The sequence below is a fragment of the Rhamphochromis sp. 'chilingali' genome (genome assembly GCF_963969265.1).
Source record: "Rhamphochromis sp. 'chilingali' genome assembly, chromosome: 6".
Taxonomy (NCBI): domain Eukaryota; kingdom Metazoa; phylum Chordata; class Actinopteri; order Cichliformes; family Cichlidae; genus Rhamphochromis; species Rhamphochromis sp. 'chilingali'.
In genome coordinates this window covers 5918461-5930733 of record NC_137933.1, presented here as the reverse complement: position 1 = coordinate 5930733, position 12273 = coordinate 5918461, and the positions used below count along the sequence as shown (strand labels likewise).

At 41.4% G+C, this 12273-nt stretch overlaps 2 protein-coding genes across 2 annotated transcripts; one reads left to right on the top strand and one right to left on the bottom strand.

Annotated features, from left to right (window-relative positions):
- Nucleotides 1–288: 288 nt before the first annotated feature.
- Nucleotides 289–5496, top strand: mfap1 (microfibril associated protein 1). Its single transcript, XM_080884581.1, has 8 exons — nucleotides 289–500; nucleotides 1830–2046; nucleotides 2140–2278; nucleotides 2364–2551; nucleotides 3001–3270; nucleotides 3359–3518; nucleotides 4290–4379; nucleotides 4960–5496. Exons 1-8 carry the CDS (start codon nucleotides 419–421, stop codon nucleotides 5137–5139), a joined length of 1326 nt encoding a protein of 441 aa, XP_080740707.1. The 5' UTR covers nucleotides 289–418; the 3' UTR covers nucleotides 5140–5496.
- On the bottom strand, nucleotides 5494–8248 carry hypk (huntingtin interacting protein K). The gene is made up of 4 exons (XM_080884589.1): nucleotides 8055–8248; nucleotides 6771–6826; nucleotides 6616–6667; nucleotides 5494–5698 (listed from the first exon to the last, which is right to left on the bottom strand). The coding sequence occupies exons 1-4, from the start codon at nucleotides 8214–8216 to the stop codon at nucleotides 5603–5605; spliced, it is 366 nt and encodes a 121-aa protein (XP_080740715.1). The 5' UTR covers nucleotides 8217–8248; the 3' UTR covers nucleotides 5494–5602.
- Between the last annotated feature and the right edge of the window lie 4025 nt (nucleotides 8249–12273).

Below are 12273 nucleotides of genomic sequence, written 5' to 3'. Positions count from 1 at the left end.
ACATGGGATAATTTGAAATTATTCTACTTTTTAACCAAGAAAACAATAATTTGATATATTCGTATAAAAAGAATGAATGTGTTTAGCTCAGCAGCCTGCAGAGGGCGATGTTACACTAAAACGTTTCAGAATATTAACATTCACTTTCACCCTTCCCTGTTTTAGAAAGTTAACTTTTCGTTTTTCGGAAACATATTTCCTGTGTAAACCAAATACTTCCTATCTTCTGTATTAAAGTGAAATGTACACAGTCACCGCTTACCGGCGGAAGAACTGTCGGAGCAAATTTACTTCCTGTCCGTTCGCCGACTGTGTCGAACTGCCGTTTGATTTGAGCGACGACGAGGAATTCGTTTTGTTAAAGTGAAATACTCATTTTTTAATCTTTGTACGGTTGCATATCGTCGACCGGGCGGTCATGTCTAGTCGCGAAGCCCTAAACATGAAGCTTCCACCGATCCAGTCCACGGCCGGAGCCGTGCCGGTCCGGAATGAAAAAGGTGAGCTTGTGCGGTTAGCAAGCAGGGTGTTAGCTGCGTGCTAAGCTAGCTAGCTGGAGTAGCAAAGCTGATAGTAAATTTATGTACGAAGATATATGCTGGAAAAAATTGGACTGTACTTTCTTCTTCTTTTTTTTTTTTTTTACTTAATTTAATAACATTAGTGTCCTGGCTGTAACAATTTAAGAATTGACGGAACATGTTACAAAATTATCTTCGTCTACATATCTGTAGTGTTGTAGTTGGATAACGGGTCTCAATAAACCTGATGGGATCCTGCACTACCTGCGGCCTCAGAGTGGAGTTGCATTAAAAAAGAGCCACGTTTTTATTGCGGGGTGCCTCAGTTTGTGGTTTGCACGATTTACACTTCAGATTAACTCTCAGTCCACTCCGTGTTAAACGAGCTCCGTCTTTAAGCCAACGGTTTTCATTGGCTGGTCTTCCTAAACAGAAGGTTTTTAGAGCAGGTGACATGACCCAGTTGGGGATATTTCCTCTGTGTGACATAATACAGAGTCAAGAGTAGAAAAAACTGTCCGCATCAGCGTGTTGCGAGCGGCCTGAAGCCAGTGAGGACGTAAATACACAGACACCAGCACTGTCAGGCATTGCAGTTACTTAAAGACCAGTGACCCCAAAGTCGGAATCAGAATACTTTATTACTCCCCAAGGAAATTATGTGGGTTACAGTTGCTCCAAGACAGCAACAGACTAAACTAATTAAATAATTCAATATGTTGCAGAGTTTACAAATGTAAGAAATAGCACTAATATATACATGAAATACACTCAGTTTGATGTCACGTGTGCTTAAGAAAAGGTGGATTTATTTCTTACTTAGCAGAAGAAGAAAATTGTTCTGAATTAAAATTATGCTTCATGTCAGTGGATTCATTGATTAATAAAAGTATTTTTTTAAAGGTTTTTACTAGATTTGCTACATACAAAGAAATTGGATATTAGAAGTGACTTAAATAATAACTGAAAAACAAACTGTGTAATCATTCATTTGGGGTTACCAGTATTGTATAATATTAAATCAATTCAGGTTTAGGTACTTTTAAGATGACTTTTTATGATTTGCATGTCCTGTGAGAAAGGTATTAAATCTATATGTCGCGCAGTCTTCTGGTGATCAGTTTGTCATGTAATGATTTATTTAGCAGTAATAAATGATGATATTTATGACTTGGTCTTAGCTAAACATTAAAATGAGAAACTGCAAAGTTGGTATTATTTGTGGTTCTGCTGAGCTGGTATTCCTAATCAGAAAACTTTACGTAGGTTCAAGTGTGATTAAGAGGATTGTGTGTCTCTGTGTGCCAGGTGAACTCTCCATGGAGAAGGTGAAGGTGAAAAGGTATGTGTCGGGTAAACGCCCTGACTACGCGCCGATGGAGTCGTCTGATGAAGAAGAAGAAGACTTCCAGTTTGTGAAGAAGGGAAAAGAAATGGAGCCAGAGGTGGAGCTGGAGGAGGAGGACGTCTCTGATCCACGTCTCAGGCGTTTGCTAAACCGTGTCTCTGAGGACGTGGAAGAGAGGTGGCGCCCAGCGTTTACAATCTGATTTAAGTTCACCAAAACGATCGTGTTGGAAAGCTGACGTGAACATGATTTGTGCCTGTTTGTCCTCAGGCTTGCAAGACACAGACAGATAGCAGAGCCTGAAGTTGTGGTTGAGAGCAGCGAAGACTCTGATGAAGGCACGTGGCACCCACAGCGAGAGGAGAGCAGTGAAGATGAAGAGGAGGAGGAAGAAGAAGTGGATGATGAGGTGCCTCAAAGCTTAAATTTGTCAGTTTTTTTTTTCTTCATCTGTTTGTACTAAGACATGTTTCTTTTCTTCTGGTCACTTACAGGAAATCGAGAGGAGGCGAGCAATGATGCGTCAGCGAGCCTTGGATAGAAAGAATGAAGAGATGGAGGTCATGGAGGTGGAGGAAGAGGGGAAATCAGGAGATGAGTCGGAGATGGAGTCTGAATACGAGGAATACACCGACAGCGAGGACGAAGCAGAGCCGCGGCTCAAACCTGTCTTCATCCGCAAGTACGAGATGAAAGTTTGTAGAACAACGTAAATCCAAAGACCGTATTTATCAGTCGCAGACATGCGACGGTCAGTTTTCTGTGCAGAATGTTGACAGATCAAGACACACAAGAAGTGTCTGCTTGCATTACTGAAGGAACGAAAATTAACAGCATGGAGAAAACATGAGTGAATGATGAGTCTTTTATCAAGTGTGCTGTGTCTCATTTATCCAGAACAGTCATGTCATTTGGAAACATACAGTACAGTCTGGAGCTGTTCACACTCAAAAATGTGTTTGGAAAGAGCTCGAGCAGAGCAGAACGTTTCTGTCAAAGTAACTCCTGAACACTTTATTCCTGTTAAAGCTGCAGTGCGCTTTGTGTTTTAGATGGAAGCAGATCACAACAACACCGGCCTGAATACCAGGCCCTTAACATTAATGAGCACATGAACTGTTTTCTCCACAGAAAAGAGAGAGTCACAGTGGCAGAGCGTGAAGCTGAGGAGCAGAGGCAGAGAGAGTTGGAGGCCGAAGCGAAGAGGCAGGCGGAGGAGCGACGGCGCTATACCCTCAAGATCGTGGAGGAAGAGGCCAAGAAGGAGTTTGAGGAGAACCGGCGCACGCTGGCTGCTCTGGACGCTCTGGACACCGATGGAGAGAACGAGGAGGAGGAATACGAAGCCTGGAAGGTCAGAGAGCTGAAGCGCATCAAAAGGGACAGAGAGGCACGAGAAGCGTAAGTAAACACCAGTTTGAGTGACTGAAAATAAATTTGTGATAAAGGAACATCCAGAGAAGAGATCATGAGTGTTGTTTGTTCTCAGCTTCGAGAAGGAGAAGTCTGAAATCGAGAGATTCCACAGCTTGACTGAGGAGGAGCGTAGGGCCGAGCTGCGCAACAACGGCAAGGTCGTCACCAACAAAGCCACCAAAGGCAAATACAAGTTCCTCCAGAAGTACTACCACAGAGGAGCCTTCTTCATGGTGAGTCACCACAGTGCTTCAGTCTAGCTGCACCATCTAACTGAGCTTCCCCCAAATGTCCCAGCTTGACCCAGGGCTTTTCTGCTGAGTTTCTCCTAAGAACCTAAAACATTTGTTACATGTAGCAAAGCAATAATACTTTAATTTCTCATTATATGACTTACCTTTGAATGAATTTCTTGATTTCCATCCCCCTTTTCTTGTATTTTTTAATCAAACTATTTGAGGAGGATCTCTTTGCACCAAATACTTTCTGTGCATTTACCTGCATGTAGTTGAGTGAAGCCGAGTTAGTTCACCTAGAAATGAATTAATTTGGATTTGTGTGCCAAAGGTCAGGTGACTGTAGTTTAGTTTAATCAACCAGAGACAGATGATAAAATGATTTTCAGTAAAGTTGAGTACATGTTGGATATTTTGTGTATGTTATGTGCGTGCACACAGGGATGCTGAGCTTCAGTGGGCTGGTGGTACTCTCTGAAAAAAAGCAGGATATATGCACCGCACACAGTGCAGGAGATGCATGTAATCCTTGTGGATGTGAACTTTAAACAACCACCAGGCCTGTACTGTTTTGTCCTCAACAGCAAACTCTTGTATCAGTGAGCTTTTTAAAATGTCCTGACTTTTTTTTTTTTTACACCAAAACGCTTTTATAGTCGTAACATCTCTGACCTTCTGGCTCATCCCTGGAACATTGATCCAAGCTGCAGGATATTAGCTGATGATGTCAGCGATAAGTCTAAGTGTCAGGATGTTTTTCTTTTGCAGGACGAGGAGGAGGACGTGTACAAGAGAGATTTCAGTGCACCTACTCTGGAGGATCACTTCAACAAAACCATCCTACCCAAAGTTATGCAGGTCAGTGGCGTTTGCTTTTTCCTCATCTTCATCGTAGCCTGGACTGTTTCACTGAACATTGTTATAACAGCGTTGTGTTCATATGGAAAAATAAGGTTAAATGGTTTTCAGGTGTTTGTGCTGTTTCTCAGGAGATCTAGTTGGAACCTTGGAGAGGAGGATGTAAACACTTAACCATGTTTTTACATTTGTGTCTTGTTGTTCTGAAGACATTTGGACGGCTATGTTGTGAAATTAAATGTCCTTGTGTGCTGCGGGTGTTTCGGCACTCCAGCTAGCTTGGACCTGCTTACTTGGTGCACTTGCAGATACTTATTGTTAATCTGCATCTGTTTATTTGTGCGTTTTCATAAATCAGTACTTGTTTTGAAGCTTTAATGACTAAACAGTTGTCTTTGACCTGCTGCTGTTTCCACTGACTTCTTCTCACATGTGCTGACAACTGAGAGAACCTCTTGTGCTGCACAGAGCAGTAGAGACAATAACAGTGCATCTTATTCAGGCAATAGAAAAAAAGAGTTTCTTTTTCTCTTCAATCACGGGGCTCTCTGATCTTTTCTGGTTTGTGTTTCCTGCAAAGGTGAAAAACTTTGGTCGGTCTGGACGCACAAAGTACACCCACCTGGTGGACCAGGACACCACGTCGTTCGACTCTGCCTGGGCTCAAGAGAGCGCTCAGAACACCAAGTTCTTCAAGCAGAAGGCAGCAGGCGTGAGGGACGTGTTTGACCGGCCCACCGTGAAGAAGAGGAAGACTTAAGATGCACACGAAGAGGATATGAGCAGGCCCACGGTGCAGCTGTAAAGACTTTGAGAGACTGAGCTGCAGCCTGATGGTCTGTTTTTCTGGACTGTGACGTGGAAGGAAATCAGCAGATGGACTGCTGGCTCCATGAAATCTACAGGAGATGCAGCTGGTGGGATTTCAGCTGTAAAACCATCAAAAAGAGGTTTCTATGTCATTGGACGATGGCTTATGTAATTTTGTAAATTCAACATTTAGTACACACAGTCTCCCACTGACTCGTTCCTTTTTCCTCGGTGTTGTTTACTGATGTTTGATGACTATTTCAATAAAGCAGTGTGTTTTCTTTTTTCATAAATGGACATGAAAGAAGCCAAATGTCAACTTTTATTTAAAAAACAAAAACACACCACGACAGTTTAACCACCCAGCGTGACCGATGAGCCTAATGAAGCAGTCCAGTGTCAGTCATGTTTGTTCAGTTGGTCAGAGCCACCAGAGCTTCCACCACGTTTCCCATGTGTTCCCTCAGACTGCGCTCAGCCACGGCCCTCGAAATCTCCATCTCAGACATCTGGACACCAAAAGAAGCGTAAAGACAACTGGTTTTATAAAAACTACAGTTTGGCTCAGGACGATTCCTTCTGTAACACACTGATGTAATTTAAAACGTAGGTTTAATATTTGATAGTTTCCATTACCAACGCTCCAATCAACAAACGTTAGACAGCACTGGTCCAACTTGAATTTTATTTTTAGATCACCAATTTACAATAATAGTCGGGACTTAATAAGGTAATATAAGTCATATGTGCACACATGTAGTGACTGTGTGAAGGAACTACTCCACTGTAGAGCTAGGCTCGTACGCTGCGATCACCTGGGAAATCAAAGGAAAGGAATTCCAGTTCTAATCGTTTCAAGTGAAGCTTTTAGGAATTCTGCTACTTTCAGATCGCTGCGATCAGATTTTTGTCAATTATCAATAGAAGTGTTTTTGATTCTGGTCCAAGATGCTCATATTTATCATTTTCACCACAACTAAAAAACAGAATCAACTTTTTGGGTTTGGGTCACACGGCGTTAGTGTCCACATACTTTAGATCAGGGGTGTCAAACTCAAATACACAGTGGGCCAAAATTCAAAACTGGAACAAAGTCGCGGGCTAACATTAATATTTATTTAAAAAAAAAAAAACTTCCTCCAGATATAAAAATGAATCTTTTCTTATGGACTCAAACAAGTTTTGCTGAAAAACTGAATTTGGAACAAGCAAAGCTTAATACTAAACAATATATATATTAGCTGTATAATACCAGTAGGCCAGCTCTAATAGTAATTTCGGGCCAAATGTAATTAGGCTGCGGGCCAGAGTTTGACACCTATGCTTTAGACCATGTAGTGAACCGGCATTTGTGTGGTTGTATAACAGCTAAATGGATTAATACACAAGAGTAAAATAAATAATATAATTAAAAACAACAACTTACAATTAGCTCTACGTCCTCTCTCTTGATGGTGACTTTGGCCAACTCCTTTTCTCTGAAAGCAGGAATAAATAAAACATCGGGACTCTCCTGGGTCTTTTACAGTGACTGAGGCAACAAGGAGCCAACACTTCAGTTACAGATGAAGCTGCTCTTACCTCTCCTGCTTGGCTTTCTGTTCCCGCGACCTTCTGTCGCCAATCACTGACATGGCCTGTGACAGGAAACTCTGTTTATAGCATTTATATGGTTTTCACCTTCCTATGTGTCAAACATGAAGAATGTCGCAACCCAGACAATCTCTGTTCTACACGTCCAAGCATTTGGTCTCACAAATTAATGATTTTTTTTTTTTAAATAGTAAATGTTACAAGTAAATAAAGTCCTGCTCACAACTCAAAGTGTACAGTGCGTACACATTTCATGACTCAAACACCAACAGACGGTCGCACAAATGATGGGAATAATCTAGTCACGTCACCACTCATTAGGAAGCACCACAAATATTTGTGTGTGCCACACGCAATGTTTACGAATGAATATTAAAATGTGCATTTATCCAAAAGGCGTTAATTATTGGTATTTTGTCAAGAAACAAGGTTTCAAGGTGAGAAAAACTGAAATACTTCTCTGGTCTCACTCCGTGCTGCTCTATCATATCGTGAGTTAGTGTGCAGTAGTTAATTTTTTCCTTTAGGTCGAAATATAACCTGAAGGTCTTCAGGAGGCGCTGCGGTGGAGTGGGCTTGGAAAATGATGTCAGGCAGCATTTTACTATTTTCTGATGCAGGCATCAGTGAGGTAAACCCTATTTGATTACTAGATGTGCCTCATAATGGGAGAGCAATTACTTTAAAGTTGTGATTACGTCGCTCAATCATCCAGGGAAGGAAATCCCCAAAAGGTTGAAACCTGCAGTCAGCTGAGAATGAGGAAGTTACCTGGCTGAGTGACAAAACGTTTCTCCCACGTGCAGATGGACAGAATCAACGTTGGGGGATTGTGATTACGTCCCTAACGTTTGAAAGGTTTTCGTTTTTCATACCGGAGCTAATGAGAGACATTTAAAAACAGAAGCCTGACAGGACATGTGCGCTCTCTATAACGCTGCTCTTCTATGTGCAGCATGCTCTGTCTCAGCTGTGAGGCTGTCGTGTCTTTTCAAAAAAAACATATTTTACTTGTTTTAAAGAAAACCGGTGTGCGGATTTACCTGGCGAGCCACGAAGCAATTAGTTACCGAGTTTATCACTCACGTTACATAATTGCGCAAACGTTAGCTACTAGCATGAAAACAGGCAAAACTCGTGCAGATCAAGTGTGTATAAAACACAAGCTACACACCAAACACACTAGACTTGGTTCTGTGTCAGTGATGCTGTGCGGGAAACGGCAGCACGGACCGCATGTTTCCGGTGCTAACGTTAGCCCGCTGCTCTCACCGTTTCTAAATCAGAGCTGGAGATTTCCTTCTCCTCCGCGTAGTCTGTCACTCTCTCCAAATCAGCGGCCCCGCTGTCATGTTTCCGAGGCTTCTCTGCCGGCTTCCCGGTGCAGTTTTCCTCGGCTTCCAAGTCCAAATCGACATCTCCTTCCGCCGCCATGTTTGCTCGAGTAACGCCGGAACAAAGAGGACGGTTCCTAGAACTATCGGATGGAATACGAGGTAGAACCGGAAAGCTTTAAAAAATAAAATTCCAGCTCCCTTGAAACAAAAAGTTCTTTAAAAATAGCAATAACAAAAAACTCAACAAAATTAATTAAATCATAAGATACAAACAACAAAAATGAAAGTGTTCAGTTTAAAAATACTGCATGAGACTTGTTTGTGAGGAAGAACTCATTCATATTTGTCCGTAGATACTATATCTTTATTTCATCAGAATCAGAATCAGAAAGGGTTTTAATGCCAAATGTTGAGCAGGTTTACAACATTAGGAAATTGCTGCGGTGCTTCAGTGCAAACATACTGTCATAAATTGCGCTTAAATAGACATGAAAAAATAAAAGTAAGAATAAGAATTAAAAGTGCTACGTAGAAAGATATATACATGAGTGCAGGTAGTGATCAGTGCCAAAACATGGAATGATGCAGTGAACACAGCGTAGGGTCATGTGTTAGTGGTGGGAACAGTCGTACGTTTATTGTTCATGTGTCCAACAGCAGAGGGGAAGAGAATAATTCATGTAGTCAAATATGATTCTGCAATGTTGCTCAACCTTGTAATGGATATGTGTATCCATAATTTAGGTAAGCGTTTGGTCACCATGACTATGTCTTACAGGACACCAGATTTATTTTATTGTATTTTTTTTTAAGAAAAAGGAATTTGTCGTCAGTCTGATCAATATTTATGATCAGTCAGATGATCCATATATCCAAAATACAGCACAACGATTAAATCCAGTGTGGTCCCCTGTGACACTGAGCAGAGAAATGTGTTACAGTGATAACAGCAGAGAGCATAAACAACAGTTTGTGGAAGGCTCCAGTAAACCAACAACAGTCAGTTGATCAGATGATCAGTCTGATGCATCAGAGATGCTGGGGAAGGAAATGTCTGTTTATTTTATTTTTTAAAATTCTGGATCTAAACTAATATTTAAACCTACCCACATGTTTGAGGAAGGATAGCATGACTTACTGTCTTGTTATTTTTGAGACAAAAACAAATAACCGGATTACGTGCCGTCTGTCTCCGGATAACTAAATCTCTGTACTCCTCTTTGTTCTATTCCTGTCTGTTCTAAGAGGTTTACCTGTTCTTCCACCACTGCAACAGATTTCCTGTGTGTCCAGACTTTTCCAGCCCTTCTGTGTATTTGAGCTTTTCCAATCCACCCACCACTGTAATCAGATTAAAAGAAAGAGAAACCTGTTGGTGCTTTCAGCCTCGAGTGGGACTGAAAAGCCACCTCAGTGCTCTGTGGTTTCCTCCTTCAGGAGGTGCGTCGGGTCGCGAGCAGCTGGAGGGATGCCACCGGGGCCGGAGACACATTGTTCCCGTCATACCAACCCCTTCATCCTGCTTTATGACTGATGCCTGCTTGACAGTTTTGGAGATCTCATCACCCAGGGCCTCAGGAACGTGATGACAGGACGCTGGCTTCGGCCACAGGTGAGACTCTGCAGAAAGCAAACAGCCTGACAAACACACAAGAATAGAAATCATCTAATGAAATGAAATTCCTCTGATTCCCAAAAGGATTAAAATGTTGCATACAACCCCTGCTGCCCTTAACTGTCAGTCAGTCAGCGCTGAGAACCAGTGGGACTAACAGATTCTATGTATATAACAAGAAATACTCAGAGAGTGCAGACCGCCGCTGAGGCAGCTCACTCTCTGAGTATTTATTTTTCAGGAAATATTATTGTATATTTATATGTTTAGTTTTCTTTGATCTTTTTAAACGTACTTTAAGAAGTTTGTATTCCAGTAAAAACAAGTGCAAAGTGGAGGCTTTTGTCATTTCCCATTTTATTTTGTATAATACATTAGCAATGAAGTTATTGGTTAGTTTAGTTTGTTAATAACTGGACATGAATAACTTAAGTCTATTATGTACTACAGTACATTTCTAGCTAACTAAGCAGCTCATTCTCTTTCTCTTAACGAAACTTCCTTTAAAGATCAAATCATTTCTGTGTGAACTTGAAAGAAAAGCAGATGTGAAATGTAAAAGTAGATCATAGTTATGAAAGTGTGACCTTATTTGGCCTTGAAGAAGATGTCAGAGGTCCAAAGTAATGTCATATTTAGATCCTCATACATCTTTGCCTGTATACGTTCATGTTGTCAGTCCGAGCGATGGCAGTGAGAAGTACTTCTATTTAGGAGACCCCCCCTTACAGAGCCAAACAATTGTACTGGGCAATTGATGTAAATATTGGAAACCACCTTTCAGGAACATAATTATTGAGCACTGTGTATGTACACAATGTTCCTGTGCTAGAATAAAAAGGATGGCATCAGATTTTGATGTTAGACCAATGAAAGCAGCACTTTCCCCAAAGTTAAGCTGTCAGTAGAAAAAATGCTGTGTGTAATAATCTGTCGTCTGTGTAATCCTTCAGAGTATGAACACGCCGTTCTGTCAGAGCTATGAATGGGTACATTGTGTCTCTATGGGAAGAAACATTCCTATTGTTTGTAAAATCTGGTAAAAAGTCACAGCTTTTATTTACCCACCAGGACCAGCGCTGCTTAGAGCGCTCAGGTTTGTCTGTAAGATTCCTAAATAATAACAAAGGGATCAATTTTGAATTTTTTGTGATAAATGAAAACAAGGCTTGGATTTCAGCCAACAGTCATTGCACAGGCCTATTGAAACCATAGATCGAGCACATTCACTCAAGCACGGATTTGCATCCTCTAATTTGCTTTTGTTTGTTCTCGCTGGCACTTCCTCCTCTCCCACAAGGCAGCAGTAATTATCCAAGAGTGAAAGGGGCCCCAAGGAATGCCGGACCCTGCGCAGCCGACCGGAGCGCTGAGAGCAACACGTGTTTGTCACAGTGACTAACTGGTTTACACCCACACTTGTTGGAGGGGATAATCTAAAGTGAAATTAAGGAAATGACATCAAACAATGTTTGTTCTTAAAGTTAGTGTGGACGTTTGTGGCCTGGAGAAGCCTTCCTCAAGGTCAAGGTCAAGGTAACTTTATTTATACCCAAAGGCAGGGTCAATTTGCTTTACAGAAAAATGACAGCATTTGGCATCCCTTTCCTAAGTGGGTTACTGGTTCAAGAGAGAGTTATCAAACACATGCAAAGTTACATCATCTGGTTCATTTCTGTCATTTTTATTGGATTTTTTACTAAATAGATTTGAATAAAAGTACTTTGAGTTGTAACATGCATGCAGGTGAAAGGTTATGAATCCTGGAAGCGGGACACCCACACTCAGGGAGACAGCAGAACACAGTCGTGTCCTGAGTCCTCCACAGTTTCCTCCCCTGGTCTTTGTGTACATTCACAGCTAGCGTGCATCACCTTTCAGTCCTTTAGTGTTTATTCTTCTCGTTTTGGTCATCTTACATTTCTTTGATCGTCTTGTGTATCTGTATTTATTTACAATGTATTATATACAGGGATAGACATTATCAAAGCATCTTAGGTCAGCTAGTTTTTTCAAGTATATTGTTAAAAAAGTACTTTTCTGTGAAATCGCTGTGAATGAATATGTGGCAGTGAGCTTGTTCTTGGTAATGCTGGCTGTGGTCAACATGTTCACCATGTTCACAGAGCTCCGTGTGTCTCCATGAGCCTCACACTGATAATCCTACAACTGGAAGAGATTCTGGAAGAGTCTTCATTGACTGGCTTTGTAAATCCAAGCCTGAACCAGGTTAACCTCTGATGTTCCCTCTTACTCAACTTCTTCTTTATTGCTCAGTCCCATGAAGGTAAATCTGGTAGGACTGTGTCTCCTCTCCAGAGGCTACACGATCCTGGCACAAGCTGCTTTTTTCCAGCGTACATTCACAGAGGTTCAGTACCAAGAACAACTCATTAAAGCAGCTGAACACGACAGCATTGTGACTCTCTGCTTTTGCTTTGCATCAGCATAACAGTGAACAGACAGTTTAATATATCTGCAAATAACAAAGTGATCTTTTACAGTTGGATGTTTTTGTAATGCATTGTACTCAGATGGC

Bases quoted from the DNA above. Each gene is read 5' to 3' on its own strand.
- mfap1 (XM_080884581.1), top strand. From the start codon at position 419: ATGTCTAGTCGCGAAGCCCTAAACATGAAGCTTCCACCGATCCAGTCC. The intron at 2,047-2,139 runs GTGGCGCCCAGC...GTTTGTCCTCAG, and splicing joins TCTGAGGACGTGGAAGAGAG to GCTTGCAAGACACAGACAGA. The intron at 2,279-2,363 runs GTGCCTCAAAGC...GGTCACTTACAG, and splicing joins AAGAAGAAGTGGATGATGAG to GAAATCGAGAGGAGGCGAGC.
- hypk (XM_080884589.1), bottom strand. From the start codon at position 8,216: ATGGCGGCGGAAGGAGATGTCGATTTGGACTTGGAAGCCGAGGAAAAC. The intron at 6,668-6,770 runs GTAAGAGCAGCT...TCCTGCTTTCAG, and splicing joins CAGAAAGCCAAGCAGGAGAG to AGAAAAGGAGTTGGCCAAAG. The intron at 5,699-6,615 runs GTAAGTTGTTGT...TTTGGTGTCCAG, and splicing joins GAGAGGACGTAGAGCTAATT to ATGTCTGAGATGGAGATTTC.